Genomic DNA, 17,184 nt, shown 5'->3' with positions numbered 1-17,184 from the left:
TCACACCTTTTAGAATGGTTCCCATCAACAAATGACAAGTTCTAGTGAGGATGTGGAGAAAAGGGAACCCTAGTACACTACTGGTGGGAATGCAGACTGGTACAGCCACTATGGAAAACAACATGGAGTTTCCTCAAAAAATTAAAAATGGATATGCCATTTGACCCAGTGACCTCACTTCTAAGAGTATATCCTAAGAATCCTGAAGTACCAATCAGAAAGAACATATGCACACCTATGTTAATAGCCGTGCTATTTACTATAGCTAACATCTGGAAACAGCCCAAGTGCACATCAGTAGATGAGTGGATAAAAAAACTGTTGTACATTTATAGAATGGAATACTATGCAGCTATAAAAAGGAAGACTCTTACTCTTTGAGAGAGCAGGGAGGGACCTAGAGAGTATTATGCTAAGCAAAATAAGCCAGTCAGAGAAAGACAAGTACCACTATCTTTTTTATACTTAACATTTTAGATATATCAATTTGTGATTTAATGGGTATTTGTAAAACTCTTCCAGCACAAATATAAAATCGCTCTTTTTGTTATTTAGGCTAATTTTATTTCATGCAGCATAACCATACATATCTGTTGACCAACTATATTACAGTAATATGGCTAGAACTAGCAATTTTTAATAAAAATGTGCAAATAATTTGATTTTATCAAATAAAAATCAAACAATAACCTATTTATTTATTTAAATAGAATATTGTCTATCAGTAGAATACTTTGTAATGGTAAGTCATTACAAAATGCTTTAAATTCTCCTTATTGCCAAAACCGGTTTGGCTCAGTGGATAGAGTGTCGGCCTGCGGACTGAAAGGTCCCAGGTTCGATTCCGGTCAAGGGCATGTACCTGGGTTGCGGGCACATCCCCAGTGGGATATGTGCAGGAGGCAGCTGATCGATGTTTCTCTCTCATTGATGTTTCTAACTCTCTATCTCTCTCCCTTCCTCTCTGTAAAAAATCAATAAAATATATTTAAAAAATAAATAAATAAATTCTCCTTATTGCAACAAGTCAAAGCATGGTTGCTGTTATGACCAGGCTTCAGTACCTTTTATGTTTTAGCAGCTTTTACATTACACATTTAAAGAAATCTGGATCACTGTATATATCAAATGATCTAGCACTTTCTATCATAAATTATGAATAAGATATCACTCATATAAATCTATTGATTCAAGTACATATTTTTTACATCTGTTTTCTAATGGATTTATTTTTAAACATTTTTTAAGTTTATAGCTAGACTATTTTTATACTTGCCCCCTTTTGAGCATTAGAATCTATAATAATAAAAGCATAATATGCTAATTAGACTGGACGACCTTCTGGACAACGCCGGGGCTGGGAGGGAAGCCCGGGTCCTGGCTGCCAGAGGGAAGCTGGTGCTGGCAGCTGGGGAAGAAAGGCCTGCTCTTGCACAAATTTTGTGTATTGGGACTCTAGTTAGAAAATAAAAATGACAATCTAAAGTAAGCACATCTTTGGAGTCCTAATATGCTGGGAGGAGAAGAACCCTTTGAGCAAGTGTATTATTTGTATTGAATACTTGGTGTTATCAAAAACAGAAGCAGGACATGTCTTTAGAGCACTTCACATATATCTGCAGGATTTTAGAGCATGTTGCCATGGAACATAATTCCTTTAAGAATTACAAATCAATTGCCGAAACCGGTTTGGCTCAGTGGATAGAGCGTCGGCCTGCGGACTGAAAGGTCCCAGGTTCGATTCTGGTCAAGGGCATGTACCTGGGTTGTGGGCACATCCCCAGTGGGATATGTGCAGGAAGCAGCTGATCGATGTTTCTCCCTCATCAATGTTTCTAACTCTCTATCTCTCTCCCTTCCTCTCTGTAAAAAAAAAATCAATAAAATATATTTTTAAAAAAATGAATTACAAATTAAAGAAAGTCCATTTGGCATAATAATTCCATTTCTTAATATTATTTTGTTGCATTCATCAAGATATATTACAAACCCTAACCATTTAGGGACAATGCACTGCCTTTTCAAATGCATTCATACTGGATCTTCAAATCAACTCCATTTTAGCAACTAATTAGTTACACTGATAAACTTTTAAGAATAGGGCTATGCAATTTTAGAAAATGTCACCATTCCTTTTGTAAATTAATGATATGTTCCCCATTGCACAATAATAGGTGGTTATCAGCCTTTCCTCTTCATCCTGTCTCAGCCATTTAACTAAATCTACATTGAGTCCTCCAGAGAATTTCATGGTCTGTCACCCTACTCACTGGTATCTAGATGTACAAATGTTTTAGCAGTCCCTTAGTTTTTACATCACTAGGCAACTGTTCTAAGTTTAAAAGAAAGAACAGGTTTCACCTGAACATTCAGACAAGTACCCTACTACAAAAGTAAGTTTTTTTTTCATTTATATTAAAGAAACACACAACCTGAGGCCTAATGTATTGCACCTTCACATCATTAAATGTAACATGCGGAACCTCACATTACTATGCTACACATGGCCAATAAATTTTAGTATTCACAGGATTATGGTAATTAAGTCTTCCTTTTCTTTGGGTGATGTGACACTTGCTTAACTGTAATGTCACTCCACTTAAAGTCTGTGTAAACAACATTATCTTAGTCACTCTGCATTACATTTCCAACTGTGAGCAAAATTACTATGCCAGAGTGGACAATAATGTAAGTAATCCCAAGGAAACATAATGTAAATTATTTGTTCAAGGTTCAAATTGGATTTTCAATAAACAAAAAGAAATACTTTCTGTGCACATATAATATTAATGCATGTTGGGCATCCATGGCAAAGCACATGGGTATACTTGGAGGCAGTGATAATGACACAATGTCCATTATTTTGATGTTTTGTGGATAAAAGATAAATGTTTGCTAAGGCTTCATTCAGGCTAACAAAAGTACAGATACTCAATAAGGAGTAGTACATAGAACAACTGCAAATGGTTTTGTAAGTAAAGATTCATTAATATCTCAAATGCAAATGATGATTTTTAGAAATGCAGATGATAAAGGCAATGCAACAATCCTTATTTTCCTCCTTTCTTTTTTTTTGTACTCAGCAACCATAATATTTTTTAAGTAGAATACTAATTTCTCAATAGTCGGGTCAGCCACTTAGTGTATTATGTCCAAGAAGTGCTATCTTAAAAATTTTCTGACCTATAAAAACTACCTTATAGGCTTTGAGATATCTTGCATTTTAAGTGTTCATAGTGCTTGTTCATAATGTTAAAAAACCTGAAATCTTCATACAGGATAAGTAAGATCTGGCCAAAAATAATCTAGATTAACTGCGCACAAGTTCTTCTTCACTGAACTAGTGAAGTGATACAAGAAGCAAAATAGTGACTTTTAGAGTTATGATTAAACTGTAAAACAGAGTGCCAATTAATGAAAATAGCAATGGAACTTCTTAAATATGTGACTCACGGTCAGTTCACAAATAGATCAAAGTGCGTAAAAACCCTCAAAAGCACTTATGTGGGATTTTCTAGGCCTATTGTCACATTTGGATAAATGAGGTGTACATATGTGAAGTGTATTAATCTGGAGATCATCTGAACAAAGTGTGTGAACCACAATTTTCTTGTATTTTCTGATGTTGAAACTCTGTTGAAGGTCAATTCACTTTCTAGAAGTGCCATAGTCAAAAAGTTTTTCCAGGGCTACTTATAAAAAGACAAAGCCCTGCTTGGCCAGTGTGTCTCAGTGGTTGAGCATCAACCCATGAACCAAGAGTTCACTGGTTGGATTCCAGGTCAGGGCACATGCCCAGATTATGGGCCTAATCCTCAGTAGGGGGTGTGCAGGAGGCAGTTGATCAATGATTCTCTCTTATCATTTATGTTTCTATTTCTCCCTCTCCCTTCCTCTCTTAAATAAATAAAAACATTTTTTCTAAAAAAGAGAAGCCCCTAAAAATGTCTTAATCACAAGAGATTAACCGATTTCTATTTTGGTTGCTAGAATTGTCACCTTCCATAGTAGAGGCTTTACTAAAAATATAGCTATGTTCAATATCCTCATAGAATAAGCAATGTTCTTTTTTACGGTAAAGTCATTTAAAATAATAGGTACTCTGTACTAGAGATAGGATATACTTGTGTGTGCAAATGTGTGAGTTTATGTGAGTGTGTTTGTGTCATATGTTTGCAATTATGGAAGTTTAAATAAAAATCAGTTTCAACTGACTCTGTATTATACTCTAATTTCTTATAATATTGGACAGGTTTCTAATTGAATGTTTTTTCCAGTGCACATAGAATCTAACAAAACCTGCAAGCTCTTTGTTAAACCTCAGGGCAAAGATCCAGATCTTTCTAATCAAAAATATCTGCAAACACAATATCCAATTACTTTGCCCCATTGTCCAAAAAGAAATACAAAAATATACAGAAAAGTCAACCTGAGTCCTCCCTCCTTTTTAAGTAACTAAATGCAGCACCATAAAAGCACTGCTGGAATCAAATCTTAAGTGAGCTGAAAATACTGAATAGTCTCTTCTCTGAATCTGAAATGTGCATTAAAAGATCTTGAAACACACACACACACAGCTATAACAAATAGTGGTTGAGTTTTCACTGTATTTCAGCATTTGTGATGTGATACTTCAGAGTGGGAATCATTGAGGATGAATTCAAAATGGTGTGTTGCCATTGCCTAGTTCTTCTAATGCTGAGATCCTGCTCCCATCTTCTATCCCACTTCCCACCCCCAATTGTCCTTGAATTATGGGAAACACAAAGATAAATAATAAAATTTATTATCGTAACTAAGCTAGAAGGTGATATAACAGTATTCACAAGTTGATAAAATTCAATTTTGTCTTTATATTTTATGCACAATAAGTAAATTATAGATTCAAGGTAAAGTGAAGATATGTATCACAGATCAAAGGTTATAGCATGCTTTTAAGAGATTGCTTAGTCCAAAGTCCTAATTTTATAGATGCAGAAACTGAGGTCTCAACCCATAGTTATTTATAGCACTGTTTTAAGTCATGGACTTCTGACTTTTTTCCAAAGCTTTTCCTGTCCCACTATCTCATATCAAATGAGGCTTTATGAAAAATGGCCTTATAACCAAGGAAAATACAAATTTTAAGTATTATCCTTATGCTTATCTAAACTAGATATGTTTTTATTTTTTTAATTTGATTTTATTGTTTAAAGTATTACAGATAGTAGTACATATGTCTCTTTTTTTTCTTCCATTGACCTACCCCTGGCCTCCTCTACCCCCGGACACATGCCCTCACCCCCCCCCCCAGTGTCTTGTGTCACTAGATATGTTTTTAAATGAATAATGACACAAATAGTATCAGTATTAAGTGATGAGAACCAATCTTTAAATGTATGTATAATCATGAAAAATGATAAATTAAAAGAAGTATATTTTATTAAAAGGAATTATTTGTTAAAAAATAACTACTACGCTGGAAAGAATGTGTGGAAATTGGAGTGTTTGTAAATGCTAGTAAGAGTATAAATCAGAAGCTATTTAGAGAACAATTTGGTAATAAGTATTAAAGTTGAAGATGTGTATAGCCCAGAATTTGACAATTTCACTTCTAGGTTTATATCCTAGAGAATCTCTCCCACATGGGCACAAGGAAATATGGTGTCTATTACAACACTGTAAGTAACAACAAAAAATTGAAAACAACCTAAATGTCAATCACTATAGTAAATAATTATCAAACTGTATACTCATACACTGAAATAATAGAGTGGACAATTAAAAAAATAAATGAACTAGATTTACATGTATACACCTAGATATATCTCCAAAATGTAATGTGAAAATAATTACAAAAACATATTATAGTTTCAAACCATTTTAGGTACACTTTTACAAATATAAAAATTAATACTGAATATTTACACATATAATAAAGGAAACATACAGCAACACTACACACCAATTTTAAGATAGTGGTTACCTCTAGTGGAGGGTGAGTTGAAAGGAGATTAGTGTTAGTCATATCATTAATGCTTTATAGATACATCTTTTCTTTTTAAATTGATTCATGAATCAAATGTAGCAAAATATAGACATAGTTATTGGTCAACAGCTATCATTATTTTCTACTCTTTCTACTTGAACTTCATTATAATTAATCTTGCTAATTTATTAGATGTTAGAAATGATGTAACCAAATTGATTTCAGAATAGAAATGCCATTTGCAGTCATATATATACTTAAATATGAGGTTTTGGTAATAAGCACAATTCCATTTGTCAGAGTTTTAAAATGTATTGATCCAAAGTATATGAGCTTTGAAATCAGACTGCCTTGATTCAGATGCTGGCTCTGGTATCTGTAGGCTGTATGGCCATAATAAGTAACTCAACCTTCTCTGTATCTCAGTATCATCTGTAAAACAAGGATCACAATAATAGCACCTAGCTTGTAGGGTTGTTATGATGATGTAATGATATATCATGTTTGAAAAATGTTAGATATTATAATGTTCTGACAAAAATAGTACTAACTATTCATCAAAGTTTATCCTTAATTACCTTATTTATATGTCTACACTGGTCAAATGCATCAAATAATCACTCGTGGTTTTTTAATTCTTTCCTTTGAGGACTAACCAACTAATAATCTCCAATTGTTAGAGTTTTTAGGGAACAGTTAATTTATTAGTACATTTAAATATAGCTCATCCCTATCACATAACAGATTACTTATGATCAGATCCATCTGATGATCTAAGGGCAGCCCTGTCTATCCAATTTTTTTTACCCAAATTTCATTCAAGTAGACATCAATTGTTTTGCACACTGTCATATGTATTGACAAGTTGTCCAACAATTTATCATCTTTCATATGTCTGAGTTAAATCTGCAGCTAGAATAATGAGAGGGGGGATGTGGAAGAGGAAATAGAGGGGATAAATGGTGATGGAAAAAATAAAACAGATATGGGTGGGCATTTTTAAAGTTAATTTAGGATTTGAGATTGTGCATTCTTTTCTTTCTCTTTCTTTTTCAGTTTTCTCTTTTGTAAGAAGGCTTTGATAAGTTTCTCAGCAAAAATGACAATGTTAACTTACCATCCTGACTAAGGATTTATGGTGCGGATCCTACAGGTCATTAAAGCACGTTTAGCAGTGGGGTGTTTTTCTTTTCTTTCTTTTTCCTAGAGAGATTGAAATTTAATTGTTTCCTTGCTAGACAAATATGCTTTTGGATTGCCAGTAATGAAAAGGGCATACATATGTCAAAAGCATTGTAGCACAGTGGGATTATGTGCTAGGGTCCAGGGCAGGACAGACAAACAAGCAAAGCCCTAGATCAGTCAGTTACCTCTTAATAAAATCTCAGATGACCAAATTTTGTTTTACCTTTGCCAATGCCTATCAAAAGTTCAAATGAAGTTTTGTTGTGTTAACTACTTCCATTTCTCTTATTTCTTATTTTAACCATTTGTAAAAATAAAGGAATTTCACTAGATAAAATTAGAAATGCATTTAAAGGCAAGCCAATCTAAAAAAAAAATGCATGGTATATGCATGGCTTTCTTCCAATTAAAGCACCATTAATTGGGCATTAAATAGAAGCCTTAATTATGTTATGTGAAAAAACCTATACTTAAATATTCTCTTTTGGACATGGCAGTAATTAGTTTTCATGCTGCATTTTATTGATAAATATGAAAGCCCCAAATTCATAATTTTGTCTTAATTTTCAAACCACATTAAGGGAAAATTGTCTTGGTTATTTCCATGCAGTAATACAAAATCACAAACTGCATAATCATTATTTTGAGTACCAGGAGAATTATTTACAAGCACTCCACTTATAAGTTATTTACTTTACATGAATTTTCCGTCATCAAGATCTTCAGTTGTATGTCTAACATACTGAGATTTTTTAATTGCAGTATGTAGAGGATATACAATTTAAAGCAGAGGTAACAAACTGACAGCCCTTCAGCTAGATCCAGACCACAAATGGTTTGTTTGCGTGTTGTTGGGCTGTTTTGGGTTTTGTTTTTGTTTTTCTTGCCTGCATAATGTAGCCTTTTTTTGCTTTTTATTGAATTAATTACCAACAGTAAAGAATTAGGTAAATTTCACATAAAATCTGATTTCCTGTCTTCTCTTAAAAAGTCAGATCTTAACACTGGGCCTGCATTCCAATCAGCTGAGGCTAGTAATAGCTGCCACCTTTGGAAAGAATATATACTCTCTAATTCAGCAGAGTCTCCCCTCTACTCCCTAATGCTTATGTTCTTTCTTTTACCTTCTGAGCCTTGACTCAGTAGGCATTAGAGTTTGTGACACTCCTGTTTCTCTGTAGTTTCTGGGAATTAATAGGTACATATACTTTCAAAAACATTTTCATGGTTTTCCTCAGATTACAGTAAATGTAAAAACTCATTATGTATATATGTACACAAGTAGTGTGTGTTATGATTAATCTAGAAATAAATATACACAGTTTTAAACTATTGTGTACTTAATTTAAAGGTTAACATTAATTTGCATAGCATTTCATTCAGAAAATAAAAATAAAATGTACGTTTTTTTCAATGCCTAAATTCAATTTCATTCATATACAATAAAAAACACTTACTTTCAATATCCCACATGTAAAACTCAAAACTCAATCCATTTAAAGTTTCTTAGTTAAAAAACATTCATTAATAAAATTTAATGGGTTTCAGTCCCTTCAGCAATGAAGTCACAGTCTAACAAAAAAGTTTGACACTTAAGGAGGCACATCCACTGCTTCAGGTCACTAGGGTATTATTTAGTGTGCATGATATTCAAGAGTAATATTTAAAACTAGAGGCCCGGCACACAGATTTGTGCACTAGTATGGGGAATGGCTTTCAGGGATCAGCCCACCGTGGGAGCGCCACTCATTCTGGTCAGCCAAGCGTCAGCTCCCACTGTGGGAGTGCACTGACCACCAGGGGGCAGCTCCTGCATTGAGCGTCTGCCCGTCTGCCCCCTGGTGGTCAGTGCACATCATAATGACTGGTCGACTGGTTGTTCTGCCTTTCGGTTGCTGGGCTTTTATAGATATAGATATAGATATAGATATAGATATAGATAGATATAGATGTAGATATAGGTATAGATATAGATATAGATATAGATATAGATATAGATATAGATATAGATATAGATATAGATAGATATAGATGATAGACATAGTCGACATAGACATAGACATAGACATAGACATAGACATAGTAACAGATATAGATATAGATGATAGAGATGAGATAGATGAGCTAGAGATAGAGATAGAGATAGAGATAGATAGATAGATAGATAGATAGATAGATAGATAGATAGATAGATGATAGATGATAGAATATATCCCAGATATTAGAAACACCGCCATAGCGATTTTCATTTTCCATGTTGAAAACTCAGGATAAATCAGTTAGAGTGGACCCAATCTCCCCTACAGACTAAAAGGAAAGGGAAAAGTCAACAAAGGGTGATTTAACCTGAGATGGTTGTTTGAAAGAGAAGAGGGAGCACTATTGCAGGCAATAGCAAAACCTACTTTAGTATCATGGGTTGCTCTCCTTCTCTTTTGCCTGTCTGAGTAACTGCCAGTTTTTCCCCATAACAACCTAAAAGATATAAAGCCTGAAGCAACATGTTATCTCTGATTTCAATTTAACTATAATTGTCATAGACATTTTAGGAAGTTTCAAGCATGAATCTTCTTAGATTTCCAAATACTTAAAGAATGTATTTTCACAAGAACAAAAATTTTAGAACTACTGACATGCCTACAAAATATATCTATGTCTAATGCTTAGAACTCCAAAAGATTAGAATTGTGGGTTTTCCCCCCAAATTATTGCTGTAGCACACTTAATAACCTTTGCTGCCCTGCAAAAGTGAATGTACCTTCCTAAGCATTCAGAGTCATGGGGCAGGGTGGATGAATTATTTTCCCATTATTTTACATAGGTGTCAGAGACCCTTACTCAAACTCCATTAACTTTACAGCCTTTCTCTATCTTCTTCAATTCCCAGGGAAGTTGCTTCTTGTGGCTGGAAGTCATCTCCCCACTACAAGGTTCCGGTATCTACTCTCAGTTAACAGATATGAATGGTCACTAAATAACACTAGTGAAATCATGGGGACCCCAATGAACTAGAACCCTCAAATGTGCAGACTGGTTCTAATTAGCTATTTGGATTTCTTGTTTTATTATTAACAAATGGTTAAGCAAAATTCAGTGTTTGCTGCTGAAATTTTTAAATGGCTCTACTTTCCTACCTTAGCAAGTATAGTACAGGTAACAAAATTATTGAAGTTGGTCTGAATCTGTACAGGTTCCAGGACATTCCCAGGAAGTTGATTTTTAAAAAAATAAATACATAAATACCTGTTAACAGCTTGTTTTCTTGTCATTTGCCTCTTCCTTCTAAAAGGAGAGTGTAGCAAAAAATAAATAAATAAAACTGGTTAATTGAGAGTTCTGGTTAATTAGCTTCCAATTAATCAAGGCTTTATTATATTTTACCAAAAAATCTTCTTAAAATCTGCAGAAATTTTAGATAAGTTACACACAATGAAACAGCAGCAGGGAAGAGCACAAGAAGGTAGGAAAGCCTGAATTGCTATTAGATAGTATTTTAGATATGTGGATAATGTTATTAAACTTCTGGTATAATCCCAATTGAGTAAAGAATAATGTGAAATGTGATGTGGTTTAGGGCTTTTCCATATATGAAGGCAAGGAAATAAAGTTATAGATTTCTGTTGAAGAAAATGGCCTCGGGTCATAACAATTCCAAAAAGGCTTCAGCAATATTGTGTCTTTTCCCTTTCTCTCAAGAGCTTTCTTCCCATCCCATTGGGTATTCCAATACTTTTCAGGGAAAAATCCCCTTCCAGTTTTTTTACATTTTTTATTTGCCAGCAGGATGATGAAAATAAGCCAATATAAATGCTATGCCTTAATTTCCTAAACATGGAGCCATTAATCACTCAGCTCATTCTATAGTTATTTCTGTAGAAACATGTAACTATCTTACATCTTCCCCCAAAGGGTTACACATGCACATGTGCACACACACTAGCACACACGCACAAACATACAGTCATACACACATCCATGCAAAATAAGTTAAACACATACAAAAGAAATCAATAAAAAACATAATTAGCTTAGTTAACAATGTAACTATTCTTTCCAGTAGTATGTTTCCCAGCATTCCCATGTCCTTTAATGAAGAACAAAAAAATCTAAAATGCCATGCTAATAAAAAAAACACTATAAGACTGTAACTTAGCTTTTTTGAGCTTTAGTGCACTTATTAGTGCAGAAACAGGAACCTCTCTATAATACCAGTACAAATATATATGAGTGGTTCATCACCCCTTTATAATCTTTTCTTCTAATAGCCTTTTTTGTTAAAAGTTTCCTTTCAGGTATTTTGTTTGTTTGTTTTTGAAAGGCAACTGCTTTCCTGCTTAAAGGTCTGTAGAAAGATTTCTAAATAAACCACAAATGCAAGCATATAGGGCCGCTGGGGAAAGATTATTTAAGTTTAGGACTTTAAAATGACCAAGTATTGAAACATTTTTGCTAATAGTATCCAATAAATATGCATTCGTGAGTTAACTATTATTTAATTAAGAATTTAAAACTTTCTCAGGAGCTTACCTTGACTTTTGACATTTTTTCATTTGTTTTATCAAATGTAAGATGTATTTTATAGTACTGTTTATAACTCTAACTCTAGAACTTCAGGGACTACATGTTAAATACACATAGTTTATTTTTGACATTCAAATATAATATGACTTCTATACTTCTAAATTTGTTCCTTCTGTGATGTCAACTAATTTATTTTAGATTTTTTTACACTTTGCCAAATAATTAACATTTTGGTAATTTTTACTGGACAAGCAGATGCTACAATTAATATCAGCTCAGTATAGAGCAGCTCTCATCTGAATTTCCTGGAGTTGGCCTAGAATGTTTTGTACCCCCTTAAATTCCTCTTTGTCTCCTGAAGTTACATTTTGCTGCTTCTCCCCACTTCTAAGTATGAATATGAAATTAAAGTGATGAACCATAGGGCCTGAAATTTACTAAAATTTATTTTTGTGGCTGAAATATGCCTAATACCACCTTCTTACAAAGCGAATCACAAAAAGGGTTACATATATTCAAGAACAGTGGACCAAATACTATTCTCAAAATACCATGACAACCAATAGATCTATTACCAACAGAATCCCTACAACAAATTGGGGTAAGTAGTTTGGGTCTCTACTCAGCTCACCCGCTCCAATAATCATTGGTGCACTACATTAGGATACTGGTCATCCTTATAATAGGGATACTTTCCCCCAACATACAGGATATACCTGGAAGGTAATTTGGCTGTGGCTGAGACCCAAGGACTCAACCAGAGCAGGCTGTATTTTAATTCTTCAAGATCATTTTAATTTTGTACCACTTATAAATGAATTTTCATACTTAGATTCTTTTAACTTGTAATGTGTGAATGCAAGGCCACAAAGTTAATGACAATGGTTGTTACCGAGCATTCCCTTCTCTGATTGGAAGAAATTCAGCGGAAGAATCAGAGATATGGAATTTTTACATTTGAAACCTAAACTTAGACCATAAAATCACATTTAACAATAAATAGCATTCAGACCATATGCCAAGAGAAAACAAAATATCACAGAGTAAAGAGTCCAGTTAAAAACTCACAGACTCATTGGATTCAAGTATTTTAGTCCTTTTGAAGATAAATTAAAAATTCACTATCAAATAGCACATAGTAAGTCATATCTCTGAACTGAAGGTAACTAGAATGCTACTTTCATTAATTCTTCATGCAGGAGAGTTGACTCAAAGCAGAGCATTTCAAAGGTATAGTCAACCATTGAAATGGATTTCAAACTGTACTCTAAAGAACTTCAAGAAAGTGCTGTTGGGTGGTAGAAGAAAAGAGAAGGAGAGAAACCAAGATGGCGGCATAGGTAAACACCGGAGATTGCTGCCTCACACAACCACTTCAAAAATACAACTAAAAGACGGAACAGACATCATCCAGAACCACAGGAAGGCTGGATGAGTGGAAATTCTACAACTAGAAGGAAAGAGAAAAGCATACCGAGACTCAGAGGAGGTGCGGTGTGGAAGTAAAATACAGAGGTACAGAGTCACATGCGGAGAGGGTTGGCGGCTGAGGACGTGGTTGTCTTTTTCAATCAGGAGGGAGTCTCAAGCTCTGAGATCCAGTTCCAGGCGAGTCTCTGGGGACCCACACTCACATGGGAGAAACTGGGCTATCTGGCATTGGTCAGAACTCAAGGGCAGCTTTCTCCCGGGGGTGCTTGCCAGGACACTGAGAAGCAGGGCCTCTGAGGGCAGGACTGAGAGCAGCCATAACTGCTCGCTCCGTCCTGTTGATCCCCTCGGACCCCGCCCTGCCCAAGCCACGAAGCTTTTGCATATGAAAGTCCTGGCCCTTTGCAATCTGATAATTACCTAACAAACTGCAGCTGCCCAAGGCCCCAGGGCAACTTGCATTGCATCACAGCTGGCTCCTGCTGGATAGCCTCAGGCAGAGGCTAGATTAGCACCTCATTAGAGATCCAGGAGCCAGTGTGCTGGTGGTCGGAGTGGGACCATCCAGATTGCAGCTCCTCAGATTCATAAAGGACACACTCAGGGGGCAGACTCAGTGAGCACCAAAGCCCCATTGAAGCAAGTCTTACCCCAGAGGGGTGTCTCCAGCACAGAAGTTCTCCCACTGCAGACATAGCTGATTCTCACAGCCAATTGGCCTGGAGGTCAATCCCTCCCAGTGTTACCTACCACAATCAAGGCTTAACTACAGCAAGACTGTGAACAAAGCCCATATCAGGGGTGCACCAAGAGTGTCTACCTCAGGTAATTGGGGAGGCTGAGCCACCGGGACCCAGAGGACACCTAGCACAGAAAGCCACTCTATCGAAACAGGGAAGCATAAAAAAATGCAGAGACAAAGAAACAGGACACAAATGACATAAATGGAGGAAAGCAAACTACTGGATATAGAGTTCAAAACTACATTTTTAAGGTTTTTCAAGAATTTTCTAGAAACCGTTGATAAACTTAATGAGACCCTCAAGAAATCTAATGAGACCCTCGAGGTTGTGATAAAGGACTAGAAATTAAGCATACACTGACTGAAATAAAGTATATTATACAGACCCCCAACAGCAGACTAGAGGATCGCAAGAATCAAGTCAAAGATTTGAAATACGAAGAAGCAAAAAACACCCAACCAGAAAAACAAAATGAAAAAAAGAATCCAAAAATATGAAGATAGTGTAAGGAGCCTCTGGGACAACTTCAAGCGTACCAACATCCGAATTATGGGGGTGCCAGAAGAAGAGAGAGAGCAAGATATTGAAAACCTATTTGAATAAATAATGACAGAAAACTTCCCCTACCTGGTGAAAGAAATAGACTTACAAGTCCAGGAAGCACAGAGAACACCAAACAAAAGGAATCCAAAGAGGACCACACCAAGACACATCATAATTCAAATGCCAAGAGCAAAAGACAAAGAGAGAATCTTAAAAGCAGCAAGAGAAAGACAGTCAGTTACCTACAAGGGAGTACCCATACGACTGTCAGCTGATTTCTCAACAGAAACTTTGCAGGCCAGAAGGGAGTGGCAAGAAATATTCAAAGTGATGTATACCAAGAACCTACAACCAAGATTACTTTATCCAGCAAAGCTATCATTCAGAATTGTAGGTCAGATAAAGAGCTTCACATACAAGAAAAAGCTAAAGGAGTTCATCACCACTAAACCAGTATTAAATGAAATGCTGAAAAGTATCCTTTAAGAAGAGGAAGAAGAAGAAATGGTAAAGATACAAACTATGAACAACAAATACACATCTATCAACAAGTGAATCTGAAAATCAAGTGAATAACCTGATGAACAGAATGAACTGGTGATTATAATAGAATCAGGGGCATAGAAAGGGAGTGCACTGACTATTCTTGGGGGGAAAGGGGTGTGGGGGTGCAGGAAGAGACTGAACAAAAATCGTGCACCTATGGATGAGGACAGTGGGGAAGAGTGAGGGAAGAGGGGGGTGGGAAACGGGTGGAGGGGAGCTATGGGGGGAAAAAGAGGAACAACTGTAATTATCTGAACAATAAAGATTTAATTAAAAAGAAAGACAAGAATGAGTCATTCTTTTTCATCCCTTTAATTAGTGAAGCTGTTCTTTTTCCTATGTGATGTATTGTCAGAACTGCTCTAGTTTACAACCCACCATCACCATTTCTCAGATGATAAAAGTAGCCCCTCATATGTTCAAATGTTTGGCCAAGTTTAGTGTTCAGAAGTCTCCTTATACCTAATTTATGCTGCTGCCCCTGAATTTGTTCCCCTGCTTTTTCTACTGCATATTAGGGACCACTTTTTGAACCACCCCCCAAAGATTATCATATTTGCTTTATCTTCATGGAAACATAATACAGTCAATAGGCATGGTACATTTAGAAAGTAGAAGAGACAAGACAAGATCCATGGCTACCTTGATCTCTAGGCCATTGCTCTTTCTACATAACACTGCTTTCATTTAATTCATTTTTAGCAAAATATAGTTGGCAGAAAATAGTATATTAGTTTCAGGTGCACAACATAGTAATTCAACATTTAAATGCTTGTGATGTGACCTTTTAAAACAGAGGCTACAAACTGGCAAATAAGGCCTGCTAAATATAGCTAGGTCTGCCCAGAACTTTGAAAATCTGGAAATTTTACATAAAATCTGAATTTCTAAAAGAAAAAGAATATCTGAAAATACGGGTCCCACATATTTACTGGCTCAGCACAACTATAGGAAGTAGAGGAGCAATGTTTACCCATAGACAGAATATACACTCTTCTGTTTCCTACAGATCCCATAATTTACTCTGATCTTATGCCTGACCCTCTAAATGAATTTATGTTATTGCCTTGGGTCTAGTAGGAATTTGAGTTTTATGACCATTATTTTAAAGTTTATGGGTATAATTTACTCAAATATTAGTCAATTTACCTGAAGAAACTTAAGCTGTAAGTGCTAGATTGTTTACCTGAAAGGTCATATGCATTTTCTTTAATAGGAAAGACAAGCCTTTGATCCTTGAAGTACATGCCACTTTACTATTATTATTAATTTTTTTTACCTACAGAAAAGCATCTAAAGAAAATTGTGTTAGACTAAAACAGATTCAATACAAAATGAACTCTGATTACACTCAGAGAAACATTGTTATTCAATCAGGGTAGTAGCAATAAATTTAAGATACCAAAAGATTGAGCCCTAACTGGTTTGACTCAGTGGCTAGAGTGTCAGCCTACAGACTGAAGGTCTTAGGTTTGATTCCAGTCAAGGGCACATGCCCAGGTTGCAGGCTCAATCCTCAGTAGGGGGCATGCAGGAGGCAGCCGAACAATGATTCTCTCATCACTGATGTTTCTCTCTCTTTCTCTCCTTCTCTCTTCCTCTCTGAAATCAATAAAAATATATTTTTAAAACGTTTAAAAAATTGATAAAATATTTCTTATGCTTTGATATATGTAAAAATTGCCAAGTGATTGTACACCTTAAATATATACAACTGGTATTTGTCAAATATACCTCCATAAAGTTGGAAAAAATGTTTCCTATGCTTTGAAATTAGAGTCAACTTTTAACCTGACATATACTGGCATATTTCAGGGACTACTAAGTTGGGCTTTAGTTGTTCCTTACACAAACTCTTCTTTTTAATCGTGTAATTTGTGTCTGTGGTCCAATATAATAAAGTGTTCATTTTTGGAACAAATATCTAATAAATATATAAGACATAAGTCAAGCAATGTCCTGCCCTCCCCCAACTTTACATGTAAAGGATAAATGGCCAGTAAACAGGTGTTAGTAAAACTGGGCTTAGGTTCTCCTTGGAGGCTTTAGTAAATCATGCTAACTGTGGCATTTCCACTTTTGGAACTTTTAGGGAGCTTTCCCTACTCTTTGCTAATAATTGTATTCATTTTATATGTCACCTCTTGTCCCACAGCATGTTAGGAATCCTGGAATTTCTTTGATAAGCTCAGTATGTCAAAAGGAAATTAAAATACATTTCATTATAAAACTATAAAAATAAAGGCC

The 17,184-nt window shown here is 35.4% G+C and overlaps 1 protein-coding gene across 1 annotated transcript in view; it reads right to left on the bottom strand.

Moving 5' to 3' along the window:
- Positions 1-17,184, bottom strand: part of DACH2 (dachshund family transcription factor 2) — a 745,051-nt gene that overhangs the window by 521,250 nt on the left and 206,617 nt on the right. The window contains exon 2 of the mRNA XM_059678534.1: positions 10,397-10,435. Within this exon, the coding sequence (XP_059534517.1) occupies positions 10,397-10,435 (39 nt within the window). The remainder of the gene's footprint in view (positions 1-10,396; positions 10,436-17,184) is intronic.

Source organism: Myotis daubentonii, chromosome X, assembly GCF_963259705.1.
Source record: "Myotis daubentonii chromosome X, mMyoDau2.1, whole genome shotgun sequence".
In the NCBI taxonomy this organism is placed as follows: domain Eukaryota; kingdom Metazoa; phylum Chordata; class Mammalia; order Chiroptera; family Vespertilionidae; genus Myotis; species Myotis daubentonii.
The sequence above is the reverse complement of the archived record's forward strand: the minus strand, read 5'-3'. Positions and strand labels throughout refer to the sequence as shown.